At 38.9% G+C, this 13,121-nt stretch overlaps 1 protein-coding gene across 1 annotated transcript; it reads left to right on the forward strand.

The window, feature by feature from the left end:
• The first annotated feature begins 1,106 nt into the window (after positions 1 to 1,106).
• SAP30 (Sin3A associated protein 30) lies at positions 1,107 to 6,053 on the forward strand. Its single transcript, NM_001191124.1, has 4 exons — positions 1,107 to 1,421; positions 2,961 to 3,086; positions 3,605 to 3,703; positions 5,726 to 6,053. Exons 1-4 carry the CDS (start codon positions 1,107 to 1,109, stop codon positions 5,846 to 5,848), a joined length of 663 nt encoding a protein of 220 aa, NP_001178053.1. The 3' UTR covers positions 5,849 to 6,053.
• Positions 6,054 to 13,121: the final 7,068 nt, after the last annotated feature.

Consider the following 13,121-nt stretch of genomic DNA (forward strand, 5'->3'; position numbering starts at 1 on the left):
AGAGCTGCTACCCAGACCCCATGGGGTTAGACATGAGACCTCTGGGACCCAAAAACTGCCAGAGCGCCGTTCTCCTTGGTTTGGGTTTCCCACAAAAACGTTGTTTAGTTGCTTAGTCGTGTCTGACTCTTGCAACCCCATGGACTGTAGCCCGCCAGGCTCCTCTGTCCATGGGCTTTTCCAGGCAACAATACTGGAATGGGTTGCCATTTCCTTCTCCAGGGGATCTTCACCACCCAAGGGTCGAACCCATGTCTCCTGCGTTTGGCAGGCGGATTCTTTATCACTGAGCCACTTGGGAAGCCCCACAAAAGACATATTTACATCAAAAACTTTTTCACAGATACAAAAAAGGCCCGAAACTTTTTTCCCCCACACCTTCCCTCCTCTCGCATCACCTCCCTTCCTACCCTCGCATGCCCTCCCCTCCTACCCCCGCCTCTTGTGCTTCGCTTCAGGAGTTAAGTGACCTCTTCGTCTAAAGTGCCAGCTCTGCAAAATCCAGGAGCTGAACACAGCTCAACTTCCCGGGAGCTACCAGAGCCAGAAAACATCACAACCCCCACCTCCCAACCACACGCCCCTGTTTTCTCAATGTATTACCGAAAGAAAAAAAAAAAAAAATCCAGCTCCGCCTCCGCGCGATAAATGCTGGGATAAGTAGTTCCCCTAAACCATGAAGCTCGATGTCAGACTGGAGCTCAGGTTGGCTTCCCAAAAGAGAACTACAATTCCCGTGGTGCCCTGCGGGCAGAATGGAAGGGGCGGAACGGCAAGGGCGAAACGCGCTTGCGCAGATCGAGGGCCGAAGGGAGGTGGAGGTATCGAGGTCCAACTGCTGAAGAGTCTCCATGTGACAGTGAGCGGCGTCCCAGCTCCAGGCGACGCCAGATTCCAGTTCCCGATCCCACGCCCCGTCCACTGACCCTGTGCCTGCAGACAGCAGCAGGCCGGGGCCCCGTGGTCTTGTCTGGAGGACCCTGGCTCAGAGTTAATAGTCTCCGCCAAGCAGGTGCGAGGGACCGCCGAGACCCCCTGCATCTCCAGAGAGGCAGGCGGCGCGGAGAGCAAGGCTTCTGTCAGCGCGGCGCTGCGAGTGCGGGAACATGAACGGCTTCACTCCCGAGGACATGAGCCGCGGCGGGGACGCGGCCGCCGCTGTGGCCGCCGTGGTCGCCGCTGCTGCCGCCGCCGCGTCAGCCGGGAACGGGGCTGGGGCTGGCGCCGGGGCCGAGGTGCCGGGCGCAGGGGCAGTCTCGGCGGCGGGGCCGCCGGGAGCGGCAGGGCCGGGCCCCGGGCAGCTGTGCTGTCTGCGCGAGGACGGCGAGCGGTGCGGCCGGGCGGCGGGCAACGCCAGCTTCAGCAAAAGGATCCAGAAGAGCATCTCCCAGAAGAAGGTGAAGATCGAGTTGGATAAAAGCGTAAGTGACGGCGGTACGAATCTGCTCTGCCCGCCCCCCGGGGCGCTCGGGGAGAGGAGCAGACGCGTGTCGGTGAGGGTGCGGGAGCCCCAGACCTGGGTGCCTCGCGAGCCCGTTCCGGGGTCCCTAGTAGGAAGCAAACAACAAAGTGCTGCAACTCGGCCCGCCGTCCGCAGTAAACAGTCTCGCGCCCCCCGGACCCGCTCCCGCGCCCCCACCCCTTAGGGCCCCCACTCCTCCTCTGAGGGGGTCGGTGGTGAAACAAAGGGGGCGGCCGCGCCGAGAACCCAGAGTAGCTGTTCTGCAACCCACGGCTCCTTCTGGAACCGAGGCACCTTCTTTGTTTTGCTGCCCGAGCGGGTAGCTTCCCCGGTCCAGGAGTGGAGTTCAGCCAGGACCGGACGCTGCGGGCGACTAGGACCCTGTCTCGGGTCCCGCGGGTGCGGGGTGGGGGACCCCCGGCTGCGAGCCGCGCGGCCGTGTCATCATCTAGGGCAGCTGCTCAAGACTTGGGGAGCGGGCAGCCGCTGCGGGTTAGCAGCCCTCCGTTTGGCAGCCATCAGGGTTTCTTTCTTCGTCCTTTCGCAGGTCTGTTCCTCTGACCATCTAGGAGGTTTTTAGAAACGACCGTTTCCACTTTTCCGAGCCCTGGGGAGCGGTAATAAATCACAAGATGTGAGAACCATCACACGTCCTGCATCTTCTTAACTTGCACTTTAGCTCAAAGTTTAATGTGAAAGCCTGTTAGCTCACTCCTCAATTTTTTTTTTTAAGAAGTAACTGCTGATGTATAAAACCCAGTATTTCAGAGGCTGCCGTACAGCTCTCAGAACTATGTAATTAACGTTTTTGAGAACTTTATGTGGGATACTTTCTGCCTATTCAGTTAGTTCATCAGTTCTGTTCTTGAGAAACTTTCCAGGTATACTTGAATCATTTAACACTGTTTTGGTTGGAAAAACGTATTATACATAAATGCTTTTATTTAATACTCAGGAAAGTTCATAATTCAAATTTGAATTTAGTAAGGATGTGAAATCAATTATTTGTCAAAAGTGGATGGTTTTGTGTCTGGATTATAATTTGAGTATTAAGTTAGATTAGGAAGCATTCACTATGGTATTAATATTTTTAAATGCTCTTTTAAGTAAAGAAAATACTATCAAATAGCAAAATTGTGGCCAGCATCTTTTTTCCCTTGTTTAAAAAAACCGGCAAAGCTGAACTAATCTAGTTCACCATCGCTGCAATTTGATGACAGAATCCAGAGCGTAGGAATTTCTCATTCTCTGCTTCTCTCCCTTCCATTACTGGCACTTCTCCCCACCCCACCCCCCAGTCCTCTTTAACAATATTGCTAGACATGATATGTTTTAACTGGGTTCAGGACTTAAGAGTAGCAAGAAACGTTCGTTGTCTTAATAATGGCCTGTTACTAATGTTTATATTTTTAATAATTCACCGTAACTATGTATTTTACTAATACATAGACACATTTTCCTGTAATCATAAGTTGTCTGTGAAACTTTTCTGTTTCAGGCAAGACATCTTTACATTTGTGATTATCATAAAAACTTAATTCAGAGTGTGCGAAACAGAAGAAAGAGAAAAGGGAGTGATGATGATGGAGGCGATTCGCCTGTTCAAGATATTGATACTCCGGAGGTAGGTGAAAGCTTTGTAAGTTAAATGTAAAACTTCTGAAAGTTTTATTTAAAAAATACAAACAAATTCTAAAAATACTTGAAGCATTTGAAAACTCTAAAAATGAAAGCAAAATTAAATATAGCCAGTTAACATGCAGTTATGCAGTTTGACTTGTTATGGCTTCAATTGATAAATTTTTTTTTACTTTTTAAAAAATTTACTTATTTTTTAATTGAAGGATAATTACAGAATTTTGTTGTTTCCTGTCAAACTTCAACATGAATCAGCCATAGGTGTACATATGTCCCCTTCCTCTTGAACCTCCCTACTCAATTGACAACTCTTATAGTCCCCAGTCTTTAATAATCATCCTCAAAATATTGAAGCATTTAATGCATTTTTAGTTTTATTATTTAAAAGCCTTTTAAAATAGTGGAATTAAATTTTCACTGTGTTGAAGTTGAAATGTTTTTTATAGCAAATATTAGTCATTAGCAAATGATATGAACTAACTCATATACATTAATTTTTTCTAGGTTGATTTATATCAATTACAGGTGAATACACTTAGGAGATACAAAAGACACTTCAAACTTCCAACCAGACCGGGACTTAATAAAGCACAGCTTGTTGAGGTATATATAAGTTTTAAACTATTTAACCTTTAATACAAAAAAAGTCATTAAATGCTAATGATGTTAATTTAGTATATATAACAATACATTTTAGTTAGAAAAATCACAGTTAATAAAATCTATTGTGGAAGAATCTAGTTGTCTAGAAATGTTTGTCTACCACTTAGGAAAGTCCTTTATATAATGATTAGTCAGTAGATTATATGCAGTTTTCTAAGCATCTTCTAATACTGATTTTCAGAAATAGTAAGTAAAAGGTTTTTTTTATTCTCTCTCTAGAAACCTGTTTCTTTTAAAATTTTATTTTACTCAGTAAACACTTACTGAGCACCTAATTGAGGCATAATAATAAATTAATAAGCTTTGATGTCTTTGTTAGAATTTTCTTGAAGTTTTTGTTGGAATAGATTTTACAGATAAACCTCTGAACAGTATTCCTGTAACTTGCTGATTTAACTATTTCAGAACTTGTTCTTGTTGATGTTAGTTTGTTTTACGTGAAGCATCCCTGTTTTTATGACTAGAAAACGCAAAGACTTTGATCCAAGCTTTTACTTATAGGTTCTTGAATATAGGACTTGCAGTCCTTCAGTGAATTTTGAAAAGTTGAGTGCTTGTCTTCTCAGGAAATAATAGAGCCAAGAAATGTGTGTGTCATATTAAGATATCTATAGATCTATATGTTTATACTCCTATCATGTTTAAAATAAAAATGCTTAACCTACTTGACAGACTATAAATAAATATGTAAATCAGTTTTCTTATATTCTTCAGCTTGAATTTAGAGAACTAACATTTTATAAAATGTCCATATTGAATAACATAGGTGAATAGAAGGTACACTTCTTTAGCAGAATGCTTTTTAACATTAAAGCTTTAGCCAGAATTTCTTCTTTCCTTCTTGTTTAGACAACAACAATCTAATTTTTCTTTAAATTTGATTTAAAAGGTCAAGTCCTTTTCAAGTTGTATAGTACATTAATATAACATAAACATATTTCCTGCCATGATAAATTATTAATATGTTGATATATAAACAGATACATAGTGAAAGTGCTTTTATTTTGGGACAAATGACAACCTAAGAACTGGTTATTTTAAATGTTATATTTAAATGTACATTTTTTTAAATGCAGAAATCAAACCTGATGTTTTTGATAATCTGATCTTCTTTTAAAGATCTGTTTTCTTATTTAGAAATGAGAAATCCAAATAGTATGAGTGTTATAACTTAGTCAGAAATGCAGATATTTATAAACAATTCCAGAGTTGAGTGACCAGCCTCCGTAAGTCTCTTACCTTTTTCTTTAAGAAGTTTTATCTTCTAGAATCTAAATACGCATTTCAGTGCCCCGGTTTAGTCTAATATACTTCTACTGGTAGTTGCAGTGCATGTGTTACACTAGCAGAATGAAAAGGCAAGAAGGCAGATAAACATTCTTCAGTGGACATCCTTTCCCTTCTCATTTCTCATCCATAATTTTTATACAGAAAAACTTTCAGGGAATCTTAACAAAGAATATTTCCAATGAATGAATGAATGTTAAGTCGTGGCAAACATATTTGTAAGATAATTCTTGGTTTGTTTCTATTGTACCAAAACTTTTCTGACTTAATGGTGGTTCTTTTTCCATAAGAAAAACCATAAACCATTATATGATGCATGTGGACTCTTAACATTCTGTTTTATTTCATTGATATTTGAAGTTTACAAGTAAAAGTATTTAATTCTTGATCTATGTCTCAGCTATAAAATTTAAAATAAAGTGCAGTGCACATTCTGATTAATATATACTTAATTGAGCGGGCTAAGGGGTCTTTTGAAATTACACTATCTCTTGTTCATAACGTCTTATGCTTATATGCCTTTTGTCCTGTTGGTGTTTTGTTAAATACAATTTATTTTTGAAAGGAAATAGCTCTTACCACACATTTTCTTTTGATGACAGTGTTTTTTTTTACCTAGTTTTTAAAATCTATTAATATCTATAATTTAATTTCCTCAATTTTGTTTCTTTATAGATAGTTGGTTGCCACTTTAGGTCTATTCCAGTGAATGAAAAAGACACCTTAACATATTTCATCTACTCAGTGAAGAATGACAAGAACAAGTCAGATCTCAAGGTTGACAGTAGTGTTCACTAGGAGAGATGGAATTAAAACTTGGATGTTCAGATGTTAAGACTGCTTACTGCTTTTTCACGTGTAGAAATGTTCCTTCTGTATTTTTTCTACAGAGGATTTTCTCTGGTTTTATTTTCTTTGTTTTGACTCTAATTAGTTGGAAGCTCATGTACAATGAGCTTTCCTAGATTAAAAAATATTTTAAATAAAGGTTATTACTATTATAGTTGCTTCAGTGTATTTATTTTGTGGAACTTGATTTTTATTTTAAACTGACTTTTAGGGACCAGTATTAATTGAAGTTTAAATTTGAAGATCACTTTATTATCTTTTTTCCCTTTTTTTAGTTCTGAGAAACTAACAAAAGTAATAGATGTCATCCATTTGCTCTCTCTGGGGCAATCTGATTTGGAATTAAGGATATCCTAAATAGTATTATTTTTTAAGTGCTTTTTAGTACTAACAAGTTCGAAATAGCAGGAAGAACAAATAGTTTGATGCCTACTTCCTTCCAAAGAAGAGTTAATGTGTCAGCAAAGGTAAATGCAGTGCTGAAAGTTGAAATCTGAATGTAGAATTAAATAGTTTGTCATTTCTTTAAATTTTGTTTTAGTGAAAAAGTATTTACATGGCACAGATATACAAAGAACCTCTGAACTGCCCCTTAATTTTCAGTCATGTTCTGTACTGTTTACAATGCAAATTAAAACTCATAAGTTGGAGAGATCGAGAATTTATCAAGATCTTTAAATTTTGGTCATACATAGCTCTGACTTGATTTCTGTTTTATTTAGTTTTATATTTCATTCTCTGTTAGTTTTCTCTTAAATATTTTTACCTCTTCTTTTCATGAGATTGTAGTATTTAGCCAAAGGCTTACAGTTACAAATCAAATGTATAGCTTGTGACATCAGAACAAAGCATGTAGTGCAGATTTTAGGATGCAAATGCATGAGCCCATTAATGCAGCTCAGGACGTCTCAAAGTCAACATTTGGTCCTGATGATTCTTTACTGTGGGAGGCTGTCCTGTGTGTTTTAAAAGGTTTGGTGGCGTCACTGGAGTCCACATACTAATGCAGTAGAGCTCTAAAGGTAATAACTGAAAATATCCCTAGACATTGTCAAATGGCTCTGGGGGGACAAAATCACCCCTGCTTGGGAACCACTATGTGGATAAGTTTAAAGAACATCTTAGCTCCACAGAAGGTGAGTCTGTGTATTTCTAAGTGTTCTGTGTGTACTGACAGCTAGAAAATGTGGTGAACAGTAACACCATACTGGTGTTTAGGCCATGTAAAGATTTACTTGCAATTTTATTGATGAGCCAGAGGCTGTAATAATTAGTATATAGAAACCACTTGTTTCTAGTACTCCAGAAATCTCCATGAGAAGTTTTTTCTTGGCTGTATGAAGATGAACCAACCACACAGCTACAAAATGTGGTGGTTTGTTTGAAAAAAGTATTACTTCTATGTTGTATATTTTTGCCTAAATCTATAAAAATTTTCTTTTTCAGTAGAAACTTGACTGTAGGCTTAAATTTTATGAAATAAGCTTGAAATTTTGACCATATATAGCTCTGACTTGATTTCTGTTTTACCTTCTTTTATATTTTATTCTCTGTCAGTTTTCTCTTAAGTATTTTTACCTCTTCTGATGAAAAAAGCTTGAAGCTATTTGTTGACATTAAAATCCATGTTTATGAATATAACCTTTGCCTCTCAATCTTAATTTCATACAATTACTTGCATAAAATGTAGCTGTATAAGAAAGTGAAATAATGAGAGTTGAGTGTTGATTTATCCAATGACATTAAATTTTGTTAGAGCAATTTAAAACATGAAAAACAGAATTTAAGAGCCTCCCCCTCAAAGACAAGAGACTCAAGAAGCTGCAAAGTAAAACTTTTACATAGAAATTTTAATTCTCACTGAGTTTTTAAAATTATGAGTTCTATGGAAATCTTTATTGTACTTATCTGTATCTGAACAAGAAAAAGTAAATGGAAACTCATATCTCTGAAAGGATACGGATTACGTTAAATGTTAGAACATCAGGAAAAGAATCAAAATTTGACTGCTGTTGGGGTAGAATGTGTGGCAGGAGCTCAAGAAATTGGTAACTACCCTTCACGGAATTATTTAGGTAAAGGCTAAAAATTAATGTCTGAAATGTATTTCTTTAAGAAAGTAAGCTCTATTATTTCTAAATAAAGTTTTTTTTTAGTTGAAATGTACATGATATACAATTAATCACTTTATACAGTTTGGTAGTATTTAGTTTATTCACATCTTCAAGGGTCAAAGCCTTGTGATGAAGGGACTTGTGTAACTTAATGAAGCTATAAGCCATTCCATGTAGGATCACCCAAGATAGATGGGTCATAGCAGAGAGTTCTGACAAAATGCTGCTCCTTGGAAGGAAAGGTATGTCAAACCTAGACAGCATATTAAAAAGCAAAGACATCACTTTGCTGACAAAGATCAGTATAGTCAAAGCTATGGTTTTTCCAGTAGCCATATATGCATGTGAAAGTTGAACTATAAAGAAGGCTGAGTGCTGAAGAATTGGTTCTTTTGGATTGTGGTGTTGGAGAAGACTCTTGAGAGTCTGTTGGACTGCAAGCAGATCAAACCAGTCAATCCTCAAGGAAATCAACCCTGGATAGTCATTGGAAGGACTGATGCTGAAGCTCTAATATTTTGGCCACCTGATGCAAAGAATGAACTCATTGGAAAGACCCCTATGCTGGAACAGATTGAAGGCCAAAGGGGAAGAGGGCGGCAGAGGATGAGATGGTTCAATAATATCACCAACTCTATGGACATGAATTTGAGCAAACTCCAGGAGATAGTGAAGGACAGGGAAGCCTGGTGTGCTGCAGTCCATGGAGTTGCAGAGTGGGATGTGATTTAGCAACTGAAAATATCAACAAAGTGTATTCACAACGTTGTGCAACCACCAGCTCTAATTTAAAATGTTTTCATCACCCCATAGAAACACCCACAAGTAATTACTCCCAATTCCACCTCTTCCCATCCCCTGATAACCTTTAATCTTTTTGTATCTATGGATTTGCCTGTTATGGTATATCATGTAAAAGGAATCATATAACACATGTCCTTTTGTGTGGATTTTTCTTTTACTTAAGATGTTTTCAAGGTTTATCCAAAATGCAGCATATATTAGTACTTTGCTCCTTTTTATGGCTGAATGACATTCCAATGTGTGTGTGTATGTGTGTGTGACAATTTGTTTTTCCAGTCATCCATTAATGAACATTTAGACATTTTGATTTCCACCTTTGGCTATTACAACTAATGCTACTATAAACATTTGTGTACGAGTTTCTGCGTGGGCATGTCTTTATTTCTCTTGGGTATATGTCTAGGAGTGGAGTTGCCTAGTCACATGGTAATGCTGTAACATTTTGAGGAACCTCCAAACTTTTCCATAGTGGCTGTATTAACAACTATTTCTCGAAATTGCTAATGCCTGTATTTCCTTTTTTTTTTTTTTTTTTAATTAAAGCTGTCCTACTGGGTGTTAGGGAGAAGGCAATGGCACCCCACTCCAGTACTGTTGCCCGGAAAATCCCATGAACGGAGGAGCCTGGTGGGCTGCAGTCCATGGGGTTGCTAAGAGTCAGACATGACTGAGCAACTTCACTTTCACTTTCCACTTTCATGCATTGGAGAAGGAAATGGCAACCCACTCCAGTGTTCTTGCCTGGAGAATCCCAGGGACGGGGGAGCCTGGTGGGCTGCTGTCTATGGGGTCGCACAGAGTCGGACATGACTGAAGCGACTTAGTAGCAGCAGCAGCAATGGGTGTTAAGTGATAGCATTGTGGTTTTGATTTGTATTTTTTTCAATTCCTTTATTCATTTTTAAATTGGGTTGTTTGTTTTTGTTGTTCAGTTGTAGGAATTCTTTATTCTAGGTATTAACTCTATATGTGATACATGATTTACAAATATTTTCTCCCATTCTGTAGATTGCCTTTTCACATTTTTGATAATGTTCTTTGATGCAAAAAAGTTTTAAATTTTTATTTAGTATAATTAAATTTTTTTCTTTTGTTTTCTCATACTTTTGGTGTCAAGACTAAGAATCTATTGCCAAATCCAAGGTTGTAAAGATAAGCCCCTATTTTTTTTCTAGGAATTTTATAATTTTGGCTCTTAAATGTAGGTTGTTGACCCATTTTGAGTCAATTTATGTATATATGGAGTGAGGTAGAGTTCCAGCTTCATTGTTTTGAATGAGGTTATCCAGTTTTGCAGCACTGTTGGTTGAAGAGACTGTTCTTCTCCACTGAATGGTCTTGGCACCCTTGTCGAAACTCAATTTGCGTAGATATTTGGGTTTATTTCTATATTTTCAATTCTGTTTTAGGCTGTATTTCTATTAGGCCAGTACTATTTTTTTTTTTTTTTTTTTTACTATTGTAACTGTGTAGTAAGTTTTGAAATCAGGAAATGTGAGTCCTCTAATTTTTTTTTTCACTACATTCAGTCACAAGTCTTGTCTGACTCTTTGCAGCCCCACAAACTGCAGTCAGGCTCCTCTGTCTTTCACTGTCTCCTGGAGTCTGCTCAAACTCATGTCCATTGAGTCAGTGATACCATCCAACCATCTCAACCTCTGTCATCCCCTTCTCCTCTTGCCCTCAATCTTTCCCAGCATCAGGGTCTTTTCCAATGAGTTGGCTCTTTGCATCAGGTGGCCAAAGCATTGGAGCATCAGCTTCACCATCAGTCTTTCCAATGAATATTCAGGGTTTATTTCCTTTTTGGATTGACTGGTTTGATCTCCTTGAAGTCTTAACAGATTCTCAAGGGTCTTCTCCAGCACCACAGTTCAAAAGGATCAATTCTTTATGGTCCAACTCTCACATGAGTACATGACTGCTGGAAAAACTATAGCTTTGACTATACAGACCTTTGTCAGCAAAGTGATGTGTCTGCTTTTTAATATGCTGTCTACGTTTGTCATAGCTTTTCTTCCAAGGAGCAAGAATCTTTTGATTTCATGGCTGCGGTCATCATCTGCAGTGATTTTGGAGCCCAAGAAAATAAAATCTGACACAGTTTGCACTTTTCCCCATCTATTTGCCATGAAGTGATGGGACTGGATGCCATGATCTTAGTTTTTTGAATGTTGAGTTTTAAGCCAGCTTTTTCACTCTCCTCTTTCGCCTTCATCAAGAGGCTCTTTCCTCTTTGCTTTCTGCCATTAGAGTAGTATGATCTGCATATCCGAGGTTGTTGGTATTTTTCCCGGTAGACTTGATTCCAGCTTGTGATTCATCCAGCCCAGTATTTCACAGAATGTTCTCTAAATGGCAGTTAAATAAGGTGACTATATACAGCATTGATGTACTCCTTTCCCAGTTTTGAACCAGTCTGTTGTTCGATGTCTCGTTCTGTTTCCTCTTGTCCTGCATACAGGTTTCTCAGGAGACAGGTAAGGTGGTTTGGTATTCCTATCTCTTTAAGAATGTTCCAGTTTGTTGTGATCCACACAATCAAAGGCTTTAGTGTAGTCAAGGAAGCAGAAGTAGATGTTTTTCTGGAATTCTCTTGATTTTTCTATGATTCAATAGATGTTGGCAGTTTGATCTCTGGTTCTGCTGCCTTTTCTAAATCCAACTCGTACTTCTGGAAGTTCTCAGTTCACGTACTGTTGAAACCTAGCTTAAAGTATTTTGAGAATTACTTTGCTAACTTGTGAAATGAGCACAATTTGTGTGGAAGTTTGAACATTCTTTGGCATTGCCTTTTTTTGGCAATGAAATGAAAGCTGACATTTTCCAGTCTTGTGCTCACTGCTAAGTTTTCCAAATATGCTGGGATATTGAGTACAGCACTTTCGTAGCATCCTCTTTTAGGATTTGAAATAGCTCAGCTGGATTCCATCACCTCCACTAGGTTTGTTTGTAGTAATGCTTCCTAAGGCCCACTTGACTTCACACTCCAGGATGTCTGGCTCTAGGTGAATGACCACACCATCATGGTTATGTGGGTCATTAAGATCTTTTTTGTATAGTTCTTCTGTGTATTCTTGCCACCTCTTCTTAATATCTTCTGCTTCTGTTAGATCCTTGCTGTATCTGTCCTTTATTGTGCCCATCTTTGCATGAGACATTTCCTTGGTATCTCCAATTTTCTTGAAGAGATATCTAGTCTTTCCCATCCTGTGGTTTTCCTCTATTTCTTTGCATTGTTCACTTAAGAAGGCTTTCTTATCTCTCCTTGCTATTCTCCAGAACTCTGCATTCAGTTGGGTATATCTCTCCCTTTCTCCTTTGCCTTTCACTTCTCTTCCTTTCTCAGCTATTTGTAAGGCCTCCTCAGACAATCACTTGGCATTCTTGCATTTCTTTTTCTTGGGGAAGGTTTTGGTCACTGCCTCCTGTACAGTGTTAAGAACCTCTGTCAATAGTCCTTCAGGCACTCTGTCTGTCAGATCTGATCTTTTGAATCTATTCATCACCTCTGTTGTATAATTATAAGAGATTTGATTTACATTATACCTGAATAGTCTAGTGGTTTTCCCTTCCTTCAATTTAAATCTGAATTTTTCAATAAGAAGTTCATGATCTGAGCCACAGTCTGCTCCAGGTCTTATTTTAGCTGACTGTATAGAGGGCCTCCATCTTCAGCTGCAAAGAATATAATCAATTTGACTTTGGTATTGACCATTTGTTAATATCCATGTGTAGAGTCTTCTCTTGTGTTGTTGGAAGAGAGTGTTTGCTATGACCAGAGCATTTTGGCAAAATACTGTTCGCCTTTGCCCTCCATTTTGTACTCCAAGGCTAAACGTGCCTGTTACTCTAGGTATTTCTTGACTTCCTACTATTGCATTCCAATCCTCTCTAATGAAAAGGACATCTTTTTTTTGGTGTTAGTTCTAGAAGGTTTTATAGGCCTTTATAGAACCGTTCGACTTCAGCTTCCTTGGCATTAGTGGTTGGGGCATAGACTTGGATTACTCTGATGTTGAATGATTTGCCTGGAAATGAACCGAGATCATTGTGTCGTTTTTGAGATTTCACCCAAAGTAGTGAATTTCGGACTCTTGTTGACTTTGAGAGCTACTCCATTTCTTTCATGCACACAGTAGTAGATATAATGGTCATCTGAATTGAATTTGTCCATTCCCATTCATTTTTAGTACACCAATTCCTAGTCCAGTTTACCTTGACTCATGGACCTAACATTCTTGGTTCCTATGCAGTATTGATCTTTACAACATCAGACTTTACTTTCAGCATCAGGCACATCC

This window comes from Bos taurus, chromosome 8 (genome assembly GCF_002263795.3).
Source record: "Bos taurus isolate L1 Dominette 01449 registration number 42190680 breed Hereford chromosome 8, ARS-UCD2.0, whole genome shotgun sequence".
NCBI lineage: Eukaryota > Metazoa > Chordata > Mammalia > Artiodactyla > Bovidae > Bos > Bos taurus.